This window comes from Danio rerio, chromosome 5 (genome assembly GCF_052040795.2).
Source record: "Danio rerio strain M-AB ecotype USA chromosome 5, GRCz13ab, whole genome shotgun sequence".
Taxonomy (NCBI): domain Eukaryota; kingdom Metazoa; phylum Chordata; class Actinopteri; order Cypriniformes; family Danionidae; genus Danio; species Danio rerio.
In genome coordinates this window covers 21892339-21910000 of record NC_141025.1, presented here as the reverse complement: position 1 = coordinate 21910000, position 17662 = coordinate 21892339, and the positions used below count along the sequence as shown (strand labels likewise).

Genomic DNA, 17662 nt, shown 5'->3' with positions numbered 1-17662 from the left:
GTTTAGGTCATTTAAAAATTAAAAAATAAAAAAAATAGTCAACAAAAACTTATGAAGAGAAGAGGTTCAAACATGACCGTCACATTTCAGCCTTTATTTTCACTGTATTATTTGTGACAATTAAGTACATTTCCTCAATAATTATTATTGTGCGTTTAGACTTTTAAATTTTAACAGATAATGAATTTGCATTCTGGGGTGAAATGTGACATATTTTGGACTAGTTTCATTAGATTCACCAAACAAACTTTTTTTTTAATTATATAGTCAAACATCATTGTTTAAGTAGATGACACCACACTATTTCTGATATTACTTCATCAGAACAATCGATCAGAACTCATCTAATGACAGGCACTCTTAATGGTTGCAGTTACCTGGTTAAATCATCAATTAGTTAGACCTGCTAGTTACAAAAGTAGACCGAAAAAGGGAAAAAAAAACTCCATCAGAAAGAAGCTGAAGCTCACTGAAATGTACCCGTTCCCTCAACAGAACCTTCAGTTCAAGAATGCCCTCAAAGTTCTACATGACATGAGAGATCTCCAAAGGAACGTCAGCATCAGCATGTTCCCAGTATGCCAATACAAGGTAAATGCTCTCCAGTTCTGTAAACTTATCAACAAAACAAAAAAGTTTCCAGCTCGGCCTGCGCTGCCATTGGATTAGTTCCTGTTGTTTTCCTGGTTTTCAGAGGCGATTTCACTGGGTCCATAAGTCCTTAAAAACTTCTGCTGAAGTTCGTCCAGTTCAGCAGGTAGAGGGATGTTCAACTCCTGATTGAAAGTTAATGCCTCGAAACAGTCCTCCAGCTTTTGAAAAGCAGGCCTGAAGACGACAGGAAGAGGAAAAAGGTAAGAACAGGAAGTGTTTCCGTCCATTACAGGGTGATGTTATACAGCATTGTTTCTACTGCTCAAAGCTACTGCTTAAAAAAAAGTGGTTCGTAAGATTTTGTATATTTTTAAAGGCTGCATTTAAATATTGTACAATGTACTGTAAGGTATAACATTTCAAAATAGCTGTAGTTTTCTTTAAAAATCATCTGCTCAAGTTACACAAAATAAAAAATCTACCAAAATAAAAGCTTTGAAATTGCTCTGCTGCTTTATAAAATATTACTATAATTACTAAAAATAATCAGTTAAAATTAAATTATTATAAAATACTGAACAGTTGAAAAACCTACAAAGGAAATCACTAAAGATAGTGATAATAATAATGCAAATCAAGCAATTAATAATAATAAAAAAGCAAAACGTGCATTTTTTTCAGATTTATTCAGTTTGCTTTTTATGTTTTGTTTTTTTACAAACCCAATCAGCATTTTTGCATGCCTTTTTGATGTTTTCCACCTAAATTTAATGGCTCTTAAAATATTTTCTACTCTAAATATTTGACTATTACACACCAAAATAAAGTTTTTAAACAAAAAGCATGTATTCATGTTATATCACCACTTAAATGCAAATAGGTTTGATCCAAAATAACTTCGTATATCCAAGTATATGCATTTTAATTTATTTATTTTACACACACACAAACACACACGCACGCACGCACGCACACACACACACACACACACACACACACACACGCACACACACGCACGCACACACACGCCCACACACGTACAGTAGGCTAAGGGAAAGTTGTAAACCTCTTTATATTTACATGAGGTCCTAACTACACTTCCTCTGATGATCTCTGTATTTCACACTTAAGAAGTCCCATAACTCAATCAGGATATGTGGATGGATTATCATAAAAACTTATCAAGAAGTGTTGTCTCATAATTGACAAGACAAAGCTTATAGCAATGATCTCAAACTCAATTACTGGAGGGCTGCAGCTCTGCATAGTTTAGCTCCAAACACCTCCAACTTACACCTGCTTAATCTTTAGTAGTCTTGAACGCCTTGATTAGTTGGATCTAGGGATGCAACAATTATAGATTTTGGTTGTACGATTACAGTCCGAGAAATAATCTCGGTTATCACAAACATTATGCATTCAATAATTTCAAAACACCTCTACTTTATTGGTGCTCAGTAACCAAATAATGCAGCAAAAAAATAATAATAAAAACAAACTGTCCATTTCTCTTTGGAGTTTTTGAAGTTTTTGACATTTAAACATAACTATAGTATTAACTAGAGTATTTCCCTTTTAAAGAGAACAAATGTAGTGAAAGGCTGCTGAACCTCTGTCTGAAAGACGCTTTTGATCAACCATATTACAAAACTTGTTTGGTCCAAAAAGGAAAAAAGTACAAAATTAAAATACTAAATGTGCATTAAAGTATAAATGTGCATATTCCATACAAAGTATGAAGCTGATCGGTCCATTCACTTGACTGTGACTTGCGGTGCGCTTGCAACATTCTAAAAAGTAAAGATGTTTTCAAATAAGTGTGCCTTGAAGCCGCAAGCGTCCATTGGAAATAAAAAACTAGCGCATGCAAAAGACGTGATATGTGAATGGTCTAGTTTATAGCCACAGTCAGCCATAGTTAATTCAGTGTGTGTGTGTGTGTGTGTGTGTGTGTGTGTGTAATAGCCTCAGTGTACAAGTACAGAAATTTAAACTAACGCACAGTTAGCATAACGTTGTTTAGTTGCAGCAGTTTTGTTCCAGGCAGAAACACTGATGAGAAGCCTTTATAAATAATTAACCATGACGAATTAAAGCGTGGTTAATAGTGAAATCAGTTAATCACTGCATGCCTAGTTGGTTTAGTTGTGTTTCATTACAGTTAGAGCAAAACTGTGCAGAGCTGTGGCCCTCCAGGAATTGAGTTTGAGACCTATGACTTATAGCCAGTGAAAGATGAGCTAAAACATCTTGTATGCATTTTATTTTTACCTTCAACATTATTGTTAAAAAAACACATTTGTGACTTACCGGTTGTCAGGAGTGAGGTCACAACAGGCCACAGCCAATGCAAAGAAAGCAGGAGGACAGTGCTCAGGAAGAAACTTCTCGATGAACGTTCGCACATTCAGCCCAAAATCCAGTGTTCTTGGAAGACACTCGGGATCTGCATAAACCTGACCAATAATCTATTCCAAAGGGAAGAAGAATGAATAAGAAGAAATAAAGATGATGAAACTTTCAAGCATCCTCTTATATAACAAAGAATGAAATGTAGCAGTTTTGACTAAAACCAGTTGAGCGTAGCGCTTGCTTTTGGCATTCCCACATTCGTATGCAATCGCTTACATAAATGACAGTTCTTAGAGAACATGCTGTCCTCATAAAGACGTACTATAAAAAGGGAGATGTTTACAACAACAAAGGACTCTTACCTCACAGAGTACAATGCCAAAGGAGAAAATATCCACCTTCTCGTCGTAGCGTTTACCTGTTTACACAGAGATGAAAGAAATCAAGAAAAACAAGCCTATTGAACACAACCCAAAAACACCTTTGTTTCATTGCAGATAATGACAGTTACTTGGAGGAACACAAAAACATCAACACAACAGTCTAAGAAAAAAAAAAGTTTTATATTACAAAAAAAAAACTATATATTTTGTTGCTTTTCAAAATGAATATTTTGAGTATTTACAGACATTAGATCAACAATGTCCTTTTTCATCATTCAAAGTGTACCTTTGATATTTACATATATACAAGTCATGATATTTTTACAAATACAGCATGTGAATAGTTTAATAAAATCCAGTCCTGTAAAATAATGAGATCATTCACCATTTCAATTAAAGCACTAGCAGTCACTGTTGGAACTTTTGTGACTGCTAAACACTTACATATTTAAAAGAAGCTAGTAGGGATGGATATATATATATATATATATATATATATATATATATATATATATATATATATATATATATATATATATATATATATATATATAGGCAGTTATATCTCTATAGACTGATAAATGCTATTTGTAATACTATCGTTATAATATTAGGCCGATATATTTAAAGAGCCCATATTATGGGTTTTTGAAAATTCCCCTCCATGTAGTGTGTAACACAGCTCTAAGTGAAGTGAAGTATCCAGCTAAGGCTTAAATCTGTAAGAATACAGTGTTTAAAACTGTTGATTCATCTATAAAAGAGTCGATTCATAGTGCTTCAAACGAGTCGCCTTGATACCGACTCATTAGGTGTTTCGCCATGACGTACGAACGAAACAAAGTTTTTCACGTGCACGCGCAAACCCGGGAGATTTCAAACCTGAGGCCCCGCCCTCTGACGCAGTAACCCAGACACACACACACACACACCCACAAACACACGCACACAAACATGCCGGTCGATTGAAGTCACACTGCAGATGGATATATTGAGTCTCTACCCAAAGATGAAACCTCAGCATTATAGCCAAGCAGTTGGAAACTACTGGAAACTTCTGGAAGCTACATGCTACAAAGAATACTTCATCTGAGTTTGTTAAAGGAAGGATCAGTAAAGAGTAACTGATGGACGTCAGGATGGGTTTCTTCCATTTCTCAAGTGTAAGTACGTGCGGTTAAAGTTGTTGCCTCGTTGACTCTAGCTTGCAAATGTATTTAGTTGTGATTTGTTACTTGTAACCGAGTGTACTGTATCAGGTTAACTGGCTATATTCTCTTATCGCGTGCAAAGTCACGTTAAAAACGCGACGCGTGCTGCTTTGTTTATGGAGCTCCGTGGTAACGTTAGAGGTGTGCATACCCGCGGCTGTCCCCGCGCCAGATTTCTGCGGCGCGGGAATAAATTTCCGAATAAATCGCCGGAGCGGTCGGTAACGGGTTTGATTTGGGACGGGAGCGGGCTGCCTGAGAAAGAGAAAGATGTGTCTGCTTGGTGCTTGTGTGTTAGTGCGCACGCGCGCGTATGAGAGAGAGAGAGAGAGAGAGAGAGAGAGAGAGAGAGAGAGAGAGAGAGAGAGAGAGAGAGAGAGAGAGAGAGAGAGAGAGAGAGAGAGAGAGCGAGCGAGCGAGAGCTTTATGCTTGGTGCTGTGTGTGTGTTTATACAGATTTTCGGTTTTGTTCTCCCCCGCTCTTTAGCGGGATCGGGCGCGGCGGGCAGAATACGGGGCGGGTTCTAAGGCTAAAACCTGGCGGGTGCGGGCGGAAGCGGGAGCGTTCTCGTCCGGAGGTGTTTGTGTGTGTGTGGCAGCTAAAATCCACGCCTACACTATCTAGCGTGTATGAACTGTGATTACTTTTTAAATTGCTGATTAGCTATTGGCCATTTCACTCTCTGACTGAAGGCAGTCGACCAATCGCGACAGACTGTCATCGGTCCAATCAGCGCAGATTAGCTTCGCGCTAAGGAGGGGTTTGGGAACAAATGAATCACTGAACGATTCATACAGGAGTCGCTGGGATAATTAGGTAAAAATAAATGCAGATTATAAGACCATGAAAGTGTTTTTTGACCTTGCATGCATATTAGACTGTTGTTGGAGACCCTTACAACCAAGATATGACCCTATTTCATGTATAATATGGGCTCTTTAAGTCGATAGATTACGCAATTGTACAGAACTGCCTGCTTCAGAGTAGTCCAGTGCACTATAAGGGAGCTTTCCCCATTGTTTATTCCTTCAAAGTCTTTCCTTTCTTTGTGTGGTATTGCTGTGCGTTAATAACTCAGTAAGTAACCATATTCCGTATCGTTGTAGATATGTTTGATAGTGTCATTGTGTATTTTGCTTTAAATCGCCTCAGGAAAAATATTACATGTAAACATACTGTAATAGCAGCGATGCACACATGCTAAACCACTCGTTGGGGTTGTTTGTAATCTAATATGATTATTTGTTATCAACGCATTGCTTGCCATGTGTTGTTGATGTAAGATTGTATTTAGTTTGATCGGCATTTTGATAATAGTTATGATTATGACTATAGGTCTATATAATCACCTTGCAATTTGGAAACTATTGCTTTTTTTTGCTTTGAGTAGGCTATTCAGTTCATAAAATCAGTTCAAACTGTTATGAAATTTTTTAAATCAGTTATTCGCTGTATAAAAATAGAACATTTTAAAACATTTATCAGCTAATATATCGGTTATCGGCCTCCGAATCTTAAGAGTTATCAGTTATTAGTATCGGCCAAAAAAAAAAAAAAACATATTGGTGCGACAATTCAACAATTCAGTATTAAAAATGGTGACAATTATACATTTACAAGTGTAAAATTAGACTTTGGATCCAATTATTGTATTTTTCTAGACTTATAAAAAGTTGAAAGAAATTGAAACATCTTTTTCATAAATTATTGCAAACATAAGCATTTGCACATTTATTATGTGTCAGTAGCAGCAGTTCACCCAAAAAAATGTTCTGTTATCTTTAACTTTCCCTTAACTTGTTTGTGTTTTTCTTCTGTTAAACACAGATATTCGGAAGAGAGCTGGAAGCCTGTAACTATTGACCTGTAGTATTTGTTTGTCCTACTATGGATGTCAGTTGTAACCGGGTTTCAGCTTTCTTAAAAACATCTTTAGTGTTCAAGAGAATAAAGAAACTGAAGAAGGTTTGGAACCAACTTCTCACCATTGAGCATCTCTGGGGCCATCCAGTAAGGGTTCCCCACCACCGTGTAGCGTTTCTTGCGATCAATGCGTCTAAACAGCCTTTTCTTATTAGTTGGTTTGTCCGGGGGAGGCTGCTTTACTTTGTCCTCCATGATTAACCGAGATAAACCAAAATCTGCCACCACGACGGTGTTGTCCTGCAGAGGTAAGAAAAAGTAGAGCAAAGATGAACAGACAGAACAGATTCAGGGCTTAACAATGACATAAGTGCAGATTGGTCATTTAAACTGGCTGTCAATGTATAATAGAAAGAAAATGTGAAGAGTTCAGATACTAACACCTCTAAACGCCTTCAAAAATTTTCATCTAAAATCTGTGAGGGGGGGTTTCAGGCTTCTGTGTAGTTTCAGTATTTTCACACTTATGGCAAAGAATACGTTCTTTTCATGACCTTTAATTTGAAATAACTGAACATCAACACTAGATGTTGAGAAATGCAAATGTAAGAAGAATTTTAGACGGTTTTTGCATCTGAACTCTTCATTTGTTTGTGCTGTGAATGTAACCTAACCGGATTGATTTTAAAATTTTTAGACCTTGATTTTAACCTGGGCTGGCACCTGGTTACATCTGTGACCTAGTGACTTTCGCCACCCTAGCCCGCAGTCTTCGTTCGGTATCAGGACTTACTCTATATCAGCCACGCTGTAAACTCAAGACCATGGGTGCTAGGGCTTTCTCATACAGTGCGCCTAAGCTGTGGAATGCCCTACCCATCAGCATTAGGAATGCCGCTTCTCTGGACTACTTTAAGAAACTTTTTAGGAGTCACCTTTTTAGCATTGCTTTCAACTTAGGATGATCAATTTGTTAACTTTTTATTCTATCTTCTGGTTCATATTCTTATTGGTTTATTGCATCGTTTTTATTGTTGTACTGTTTCTGCTTGCCTTGTATTGTTAGTATTTTGCCTTGTAGCGCTTTGAGTCTAAGAAAAGCGCATTACAGATCAAATTTATTATTATTATTATTATTAATCAATATTTTGCAGCAGTGTATTAACAACTCTTATTTGCTTAAACCGGCATATTTGTGATGTTTGATCTCCTAAATTGATTTAAGGCCCTTTTTAAAAATAATATACGTTTTTAAATAAATTGTGTAACGCGTAACCAACTGTCTAAATTTAGAATGAACAAAATGGTGTCTTGTTCAGATGCGCAAATGTTCGGCTGTTGAGAACTATTTTTAATAACAAAATTGAGCAAAAAATCATTATTGCCAATGTAAGCAGGTTTTGTAATTTACAAAATTAAACATAGATAAGATGTTTAATATTGAAAATTTTCCCCCCAAAACCTTTAGAAGTAAACTTGGAGTTTCTTGCTTTTTCCAAAAATATTAACAGAATAAAGCACGTTTCTTCACAGTGGTAAAAGTATTACAGTCAAACAAAATGTTTAATGGACAGTGGGTTTTGACAGAAACACTAGAGTCTCTTTCATACAGACAGCCAGCACATTATCAATTGCCATTTACCTCGAATGTAATAATGTCAGAAATATTATCACCACAATTTCAGTCCTTCTTTAGTTTGAGGTTTCGATTAGGCAACTTGTCTGGCTGGACAAGTAAATACCCATTCACTTTCCCCTTCAAAAAAAATCCCTCATCCTGGACAAGTATCAGTATCGAGCACTGAAATTTATGCTTCATGAAAGTTTATTAAAAATGAATTATGAGAAATGTTTTAACACCAAAAAAATGTAAAAAAAAAAAAAAAAAAAAAAATCAATGCTTTAATAATTTAACTTTCAAATGTTTATAAAAGTCTCAAATGCATCCTGTTTGTTCTCTGTAAAAGTCCTCTTTAATAAACCTGTCATAAGTGATTCACGTAGCATAGTGTATGTGAATCACTTCAGGTCAGTCAGGGTCAGACAGCATTTCCTGTCTTATCTTCTACCACTACCAAAACATCTAAGGAACCACTAACTAAACAATCCTCAAGTGTTAACAGATCGTCTTCACCCTTCACTGAGCTTTCTTTTTCTGCTCAAGTGTTCTTACATAACTTGTTTTCGGGTCTACTTTAGACTTTTTGTTTTTTGTTTGTGCTGACACAAACCTGTCAGCTATCCTTGATTGTGAAAACCTGTTTCTAGGCCCTGAGTTCCCCAAAGCAAAGCCAAATAAGTGTAGACTTTGATCCGAGTTAATATGTGGAATGGGTGAAAATCCTCCCTTACCAGTTTGACCAGGCAATTGTGAGAGTTGAGATCTCGATGTATGATGCTCATTGAATGCAGATATGCCTGAAAAGATGAGAAGTTTACAAAAAATGTAATCAGATTAGACAGAAAGGGGGGGGGGTTGTCTGAGGTAAAACAGATCTGGCTTAGACATCTACAACATCTTGATCATCACTACAACAGAAATAAGACAAAATGAAATGATGCATCACAGCAGAGCTTGGCAACAAGACATAACAAAGCCTCCTACGAAACAACTACTTAGACAGGCTTTTGTTTAAGTGTACATGCTCTTTGAGATTAAGGTAACACTGTGTACCAAGCATGATGTTTTTCAGTGTCAAGTAGTGTGTGTGTGTGTGTGTGTGTGTGTGTGTGTGTGTGTGTGTGTGTGTGTGTGTGTGTGTATGTGTGTGTGTGCTTAAATGCACTATGGAAGTGAAAACACTGGGTAGCTCCAATTGGAAAATGCAACAAATATTGCAGCTGTTGACAACAAAATGTACTTGTTTAGATTGCAACCATGCAGTCTATTTATAAGGATATTTGAAATATTAATAATTTGCAGTGCCATTCACAAGATGACGACAGAGACTGCATAATTAGCCGTTAGAGGAAAAAAAAAAAGCCTAATTTTTAAACTACAGCTGATCAATTCATTATGAAACTGGAGTTTCTTAGTCGATTTCTCTCTTTTATACTGCAGAGCTGTATTTATACCATAGTAATTGTAGTGTACTGAGTGTGAGATGGGACTTGCATATTAGGAATTTATGTTTTATTTATGTTGGCCACTCTTTGTATAACTTTGAGTTACTTTTTGGTTGGTCATCGGTTTCTAATGAGTCTCCTGTTTTCGTTACTTTAGAATGAAGAAGAAATCCCTGCATGTGTTTATTGTTTTTCCTTACTGCAAACACAACAGTAACATGGTATTGTTTGCGTTGCTTTGGCTTTTTCGGGTATAATTATTGTGATATCCCAATTGCAACAGAGAAATACAGGGAGATGTCTCTGTAGACTGATGGCATTTCATGCTGTTCAGCCTTACAATCATAAAATGTGAGCAAAATCACACGTTTTGTCATAACTTTATACATTAAACTAGAGTATCATTTAAATACTAGCTTTAAAATAACGTTGATGAATTAGCAATGGTTTCTGCTGTTCTGACGTCAGCTGCAGATGTGAATGAATGACAGAAAAAAGTAATTCCTCTTACAAAAGGGCTTTTAGACTTACTTGTTTATATACATGATTGTGCCGTTGAACTGTTGTATAAACACAATATTACACTCATAGCAGAGCAATGTAACTGTATATTGTCCCACTAGTGCCGATATACAACTATATTGCACTGGTACGAGTGTGAAATTGCAAAAAAAAAAAAAAAAAAAACATAATAATAATATATATATATATATATATATATATATATATATATATATATATATATATATATATATATATATATATATATATATATATATATATATATATCTCGATTGGTATACCTCAAAATTGGTGCTAAAGGAGCAACATTTTAAAATTAACAACTAACTATAGTTAATAGCAATATATTATATTTTATAATATAAAAGACATAAGCAATATGCTGCAGATATAGTGTTCATCCTTAAATTAAACATTTATTTTGGAGCAAATTTGGACCTATCGCATTTATGGTGAACCTTTTTTCTAGTGTTTTGTTGCTTATACATTACCGGTCTATTTTATTTTTTATTGTTATTCTTATTTAATAATTTAAATAATTTTTTCTGTTTATTAAGGCAGCATTTATTACATGTAAAAATGTTAAATACTTATTTATTACTTATTGTATGATTTTTATGAAATTTTAACTCCAGTGATTATTGCTTTAATTACTATTAATAATAATAATTAATATGTTAATATGATAATGTGACTGAGGACTGGAGTTATGAAGCTGAAAAAAAAATCATCTTTAAAATCACTGGAATAAACTATTAAATTAAATGATAAACCACTTTTGAACAGTTATTTACCGGTACTATGGTAGTATCGCGATACTATGGCTCCAAAATACTGGTGGTGCCACTGTAGTTTGTAAACGGTAGTATCGTCATTAATGGTTTATCTAAATAGATAATGTTGCATGTGAAAAAGTCACTAAAATGCTCACACATTTGTGCAACAATAAACCATTTTATTTGAATAGTCTGTGGAGCCATTTAAGCCATTTAAGGTCACAAAAAGAATTTGCGTCTTTTTTGGTAGAATATTTTACGTATTCTTATGCTTCAGTTCGAACGCACATCTGAATCAGTTCTGTTCCATGTTAATATGATTTATTAGTAAACGTGACAATCTCTAAAAGAACGACTCACAAAGTGAAATTTTGAATGACTTAGGATTGTTACCTGAGAAGACTGAAAAAAAAAACATAGATGAAAGAAAAACAAAAAAGCAACAGGAAACATGGAAAAATTTTTGACCACTTCATATAGCCTAATTTTGTTGGAAAAAATGCTCTGTTGTAACCAATTTCATTCTGTATTATATGTATCTTTATTTCAATGTATTTTGTTGGTCAGTTCTCTACCAAGTAAACAAAAAGAATGAATAAATTTTAGGTAAAGTGGGGTACAAATAATACTTTTTGGTCTTAAAAGAATTATAAATTACATTCAAGTAGGCCTATTATAACATAAAATATAGTATTTCTGACAAATATATATATATATATATATATATATATATATATATATATATATATATATATATATGATATAACTGTTAACTCTTTCAAAAGAGCCTCAGAGAGGCAAAAGAGATTTTTTTTAACAACATAATCTTGTTTTGCATTACTAAATGTGTGCAAACTCAGAAGCCCACTCACCATTCCAGATGCAATGCTCTTTGCAAAACTAACTCTCTGTTCCCATGGGAATGAGTCCTGTAGGGATTGAGAGACAGAGAGGAAGAGATGAATTGCTGGCGTACTTTATAACCACATTATAATACAGGCCAGTGTAACTGCACGCCATGCTGTCCGTGAATTAGAGAGGAAATCGTTGCATAATGGCAGCGGCTTATTACAGACACTAATTACTCAAAGCAGACACACTTTTATAGAAAACATCACCATGCACTAGAGACATCATGGAAGGCTCAACAAGAGAGGTATATCATCTGTGAACCTTATGAAACCCGTATTTGAAGCAAGCCCAGTGGGTGATCTGGAAAACATTCCCACTAGTAGATCCTTCACCTGGAAACACTTCATACCTCTTTTATCTCTCATTCGCTGCAACCACACAACTGCATTTCTCCCTCTCATTTTACTGACTGTTTACATTTTCCAGCCCCTATTCCCTGTCCCTCTCTTCTCGTCCATGCAAAGTTCATCTCAGGTGAACGGAGACAGTGACAGACTAAAACGCTAACAGATGATCTACAGCCATTCCTCGAAGCAAGAGGAAAGGAAAAAATAGATATTAAAACCAGGACGCACCGTGTCTCGGATGAAATCCTTAAGAGTGCCTCCCTCAATGAACTCTGTTATCAGATTAAGACGCTTGTCCTTGTACAAAACCCCGATGAACTTCAAAACGTGTGTGTGATCAAGACTTCTCATCACTTTTACCTGGAAAAGAAAGAGAGGGAGAGAGAAACAAATATGATTCATACTAAATACAGACTGGATAAATCTAGGACTAAGTCTCTTCCTCTGAAGAAAAAAGGCAAATGTTACAGCAACATTGTATCCCGGCGCCACATGGATCTGTTTTATCTGCTGTTTAAATCACACTCTGATACTGACCCAGTACACACAACAAAGGGATTGAAGGATATGGAGAGGTAAAGGAAAAAATTAAGAGGTAATCGGATGAAGGGAGAATTGGATCTTACCTCCTTTAGGAACGTTTTCTGTGTCTCTTCATCACAGCGGATCAGCTCTTTCATGACCATCACCTCACCAGTGGCTTTATGGGTCACCTATAAGAGATTTTTTAGAAATTTTAATCCTGCCCTTTACAAATATTGAAACCAAATAGTTCAGGGTTCTCGAAAGTCACTATGGCAAGGAACTATGGAACACTTTATTACATACACCTTCAGAACTGCCTTAATCCTTTGTGGCAGAGATTCAACAGGGTACTGGAAATAGTCCTCAGAGATTTTGGTCCATATTGACATGATAGCAACACGCAGCTCCTGCTGATTTGTCGGCTGCACATCCATCAGGTGAATCTCCCAATCCACCACATCCCAAAGGTGCTTTATTGGATTGAGTTCTGGTGACTGTGGAGGCCATTTGAGTTCAGTGAACTCATTGTCATGTTCAAGAAACCAGTCTGAGATGATTCACGCTTTGACATGGTGCGTTATCCTACTGGAAGTAGCCATCAGAAGATGGATACACTGGTCATAAAGGGATGGACATGGTCAGCAACAATACTAAGGTAGGCTCTGTTGCTGACACAATGCTCAATTGGTACTTGGCACATTTTGGGCCCATTAAAAATATCCTCCACACCATTACACCACCACCACCAGCCTGAACCGTTTATACAAGGCAGAATGGATCCATGCTTTCATGGAATTAATGCCTAATTCTGACCCTGCCATGTGAATGTTGCAGCAGAAATCGAGACTCATCAGACCAGACAACGTTTTTCCAATTCTATTGTCCAATTTTAGTAAGTCTGTGCGAATTGTTGCTTCAGTTTCCTGTTCTTAGCTAACAGAAGTGGCACCCAGTGTGGTTTCTGTGGCTGTAGACCACAGGTGTCAAACTTTAGTTCCAACCCTAATTAAACACACCTGATCAAACTAATTGAGTCCTTCAGGCTTGTTTGAAACCTACAGGTAAGTGTGTTGGAGCAGGGTCGGAACTAAACTGTGCAGGGCTTCGGCCCTCCAGGAATTGAGTTTGACACCCCTGCTGTAGACCATTCGCCTCAACACGTTTGGTGTGTTGTGTGTTCAGTTGTATTAAGGGGTTATTTCAGTTACTGTTGCCTTTCTATTAACTGGAACCAATCTGGCCATTCTCCTCTGACCTCTGGCATCAACAAGGCACCCACAGAACTGCCGCTCACTGGATGGTTTCTATTTTTCGGACCATTTTCTTAAAACCCTAGAGAAGGTACGTGAAAATCCCAGTAGATCAGCAGTTTATGAAATACTCAGACCAGCCTGTTTGGCACCAACAACCAAGCCATGTTCAAAGTCACTTAAATCACCTTTCTTTCCCATTCTGATGCTCTGTTTGAACTGCAGCAGATCATCATGCATTGAGTTGCTGCCATGTGGTTGGCTGATTTATGAGCAGTTGAATAAGTGTACCCAATAAAGTAGCCAGTGAGTGTAGTTTCTTTATTGTTCATGTACAGCAAAATGTACAGACCAATGATTGGCATAATCAAACTAATTATGAGACGCCAAGTAATTCCGAGATGCAGTTAAAAAGCTTTTCTAGACATTTGGAAACCAGTGATGAGATATACACTGCATTACACAGAAAATGAGCAACCAATGTTAGAAATATGCACACCTTAATGGCCTGTCCAAAGAAGCCTTTGCCAAGGATTTCTCCATGGATGAGGTCACAGGGACGGAAGATGCGGTGAGAGCAGCTGGAAGGAGAGCGGAGAGATTCAGAGCGGCCGATATCTCGAGTCAGAACTAGATGGTCCTTGGGAGATGAAGAGACTGGAGACTTGCAGATGCTGTTGCTACGTCTACAACAAACCAGTTTAAAAAAAATGAACAGGTCAACAAGGGAATGATGTATTTATTTTGCTCCATGTTTGTATGTACACGTTTTGAATGCTTAACCAATACAGAGGAATTAGTTACCTGAGGGACCTCCTCTTTAACGTCCCATTGTCCACTGTGTCACTCCGTTCAATCTCAGCATCTACTGGTGAGGAGAGTCTCATACGAGACACTACAGGGACACCCAGCTTATTGCGGGGAGAGCCCAGACGGAGTCGGTCCAGACGCTGTCTGACTGGATCATATTCCATTAGCAGCTGCAGTGTCTGACTGGTCCGATGGATGAGGTCCTCCACCTAAAACAACCAATTAAAAAAATTTCAGAAGGTCACAACACTTTCTGCTTGTTTTTGATAAGCGCCACAACAATACAAGCCAAAGGACAGTGTTAAGTCATGAAACTTAAACAATGAGCACAAATTCTGTTAACATAGATAACATAGATTTCTTTTTTCCTTCCAGTGAAAGCTGGTGCCACACAAAAGCTCTAAAGGTGCAAAGGATAAGCCTGTACTATGAACACAGAATTTAAGGTTAGGCAATACAGAGGAACAATACAATGTATTTAAGATTCAGTATTATCAGGCAGATGAATCTGGGTATCCAGTAATGAAGAGATCAAACATCTTTCAGTAATTGTGCACGATTTAATTTTAGGACTTTTTATTTTTCAGCATTTTCCATTTTTAGGATTACGGGACTTCAGGCTGCTCATTACAGCGGGCAGACTGCTGCCAAAGAAAGTCAGTCCAAACCTCTATGTATGTGATTAAATTAAAGCACAAATCCCTGAAAGAAACAGTGAAGTGAAGGAGCGGAATTCAGATGTTAAGGAGTAATGGTGGGAAAATGAAGTCACATTTACAAATGCACGATGAGAATGCTAAGCATTTACACAGAAGTTGACAAGTCACTTCAGTACAAAAGTATACATGTGCACACCTCCCAGCACAGGTATGCATTACAACGTTAAACTTATGCTTGAGTATACGGATAACCCGATACAATGTTTTTAGAAACAAACATTGGCCAAAAAAAGATACTGGTCTGATATCAGTTTTAATTGTAACGTTTTAAAGTTTTTATACTTAAGATAATCTGAGGATTAGAAACAAAGAGTTTGGTTTGGTTTTGGTAAAACATTAGATAAAATTGTTTATGAAAAGCAATGAGAGAATATGACATTTTGGAGTCAGTCAACGTGCAGCTCTCCAGTACCTGCTGCCGCTTTGAAAAATTCAGAGCACAAAGGGAAGCCATCAATGATTTGTTGATCTTTGCAACATATTGAGTCTTTTCTTTTTAACTTCAGTTACTGTGTGCATAAAAAGCAGATCATAGTGTTCCATACTACTGCAGTGCTGCGATCTAGACACAGACACACAGGAGAATGTGACATGATTTAGAAAGAGCAAGTTGAAATAAATTCCTTAAATGCAAAACTATATGCATCCATCCAATGATCATTAGATATAATAATGGGAACAAATCATCTTGTTTACATTTGATTTGATTACAATGATCTGCAAGCTCAGCGGAGGGAAGAGCTGATGGGAAATTGAATTTAACCACTAGAATATTCCTTGTACCTCACATGAACTATCAGATTACTTCATGAATGGTACATTATAATTTCTTTATACGTATGTTACATAATCAATTATACATTATATATAAATTCTTTATGCGTATGTTACAATATTACAGAATAATATATGACACCCGATATGGCAAAAGAAAATGTGGTATCAAAGCTGAAATCGGATCGAAGTATCAGCTCGGAGCATCCCTACTTGACTACTTAATATTATTCATACTAAAACTATATATGTATTGCTTTCGTAGCCTTAACACGCCTAACTTCAATTTGACAAAACATGAAGCATGTCAACGAAGTTAGCAACGTGTCATATGGCTTATACTAAAAAAAACACATCAAAGTCATCTAACAAACACAGCCTGTTCTAGGGAGTATTGTAAAGTCAGAGCACGACCCAAACGCAATTACCCCGGTATGAAAGGAGTGTCACTGTATGTGCTGGGACAAGCAATGGTATGAGTTTATAGTTTATAAACGTTTACCATGCCGTTCCTCAGTATAATCATACTGCTTCAACACGTACCCACGAGCACAATTTCACCGTACATAAAAAGAAACTAAAGTTGTGGTTAAAAGGGAAAGTACCTCTTCCTCTATCAGGGATGTCACTGGGAGTCCATTGATCTCCAGGATTCGGTCCCCAACATGGATGGCATTCCGAACCTCAGGACTAATATGCATCCCTCTGACCCTGTAAGGATAAGATTTTGGGAGATTTGCATTGTAAGAAGACTGGTCAAGAATGAAGAGATAAATGTTATCGCTTTTTTACTATGATTTCGGTTTTAGTAAACACAAAAACAGTGCCATGTTAGGGCCCTCAATCTAAAACGAGCAGTCGTATCACCACAGTTATGCAACACATTCCATGTGGCATTAACAGTGTCTCTGGCATGGGGTGTGGTGGCATTGTAGTGAATCTTTGAGGTGATAAATAACTTCAGCAAGAATTTATTCCAAGAGTTTTTTCAGTAACATGACTGCTAGCCAAACCAGGACTCAAATCAAGATCTTAAGCAAGGCATCAAGTGTTTTCATGTTGATTCTTAATGTCTTCACTTACTCTTTAACCTGGACGCTGGCAATGGCACTGGTGCAGTCTCTAATCACGCTGACAGAGAAGCCTCTTTTGCCATTGGTGGCAGCAGGCATGGACACCAGAGTCACTGTGTGAGGGAGCAGGTCTGATGGAGAGTCAGCCAAACCCCGCTTCTCCAACACTGGTGTCAGGACCACCTGCTTGTAGCATTTACCACTGGACGTAGGAAAAATAAAAGAGAGAAATAGTGAGAAGTTGATGAGCCTCTCAGAAGATTTCAGGACAAGACCTGACAAGTGCAAGACATGTTATGAAACTCTCTGATGTGCGCCAACTTGCCTGTGCTTTTACTGGAAACAACAAACGAAGATATACAACAGATTATGAACTAAAGCATTATGATTATGAAATTTGTAAAAACTTTATCTGTATGGTCCAGATCTAACATTCACAAATACATACACACACATACAAGCTTCGATTTACTTTTAAAGATGT

At 36.9% G+C, this 17662-nt stretch overlaps 1 protein-coding gene across 2 annotated transcripts in view; it reads right to left on the bottom strand.

Annotated features, from left to right (window-relative positions):
* Positions 1-17662, bottom strand: part of limk2 (LIM domain kinase 2) — a 45500-nt gene that overhangs the window by 737 nt on the left and 27101 nt on the right. For both annotated transcript variants that reach the window (XM_087251665.1, NM_001002651.1), the window contains 12 exon segments: positions 17189-17380; positions 16711-16816; positions 14607-14821; positions 14302-14488; positions 12654-12740; positions 12256-12387; positions 11641-11697; positions 8757-8822; positions 6527-6704; positions 3309-3364; positions 2905-3062; positions 1-828 (listed from right to left, as the gene is read on the bottom strand). The exon segment at positions 1-828 is cut by the window's left edge and continues 737 nt beyond it. In XM_087251665.1, the coding sequence (XP_087107791.1) occupies positions 666-828; positions 2905-3062; positions 3309-3364; positions 6527-6704; positions 8757-8822; positions 11641-11697; positions 12256-12387; positions 12654-12740; positions 14302-14488; positions 14607-14821; positions 16711-16816; positions 17189-17380 (1597 nt within the window). In that variant the 3' untranslated portion in view covers positions 1-665.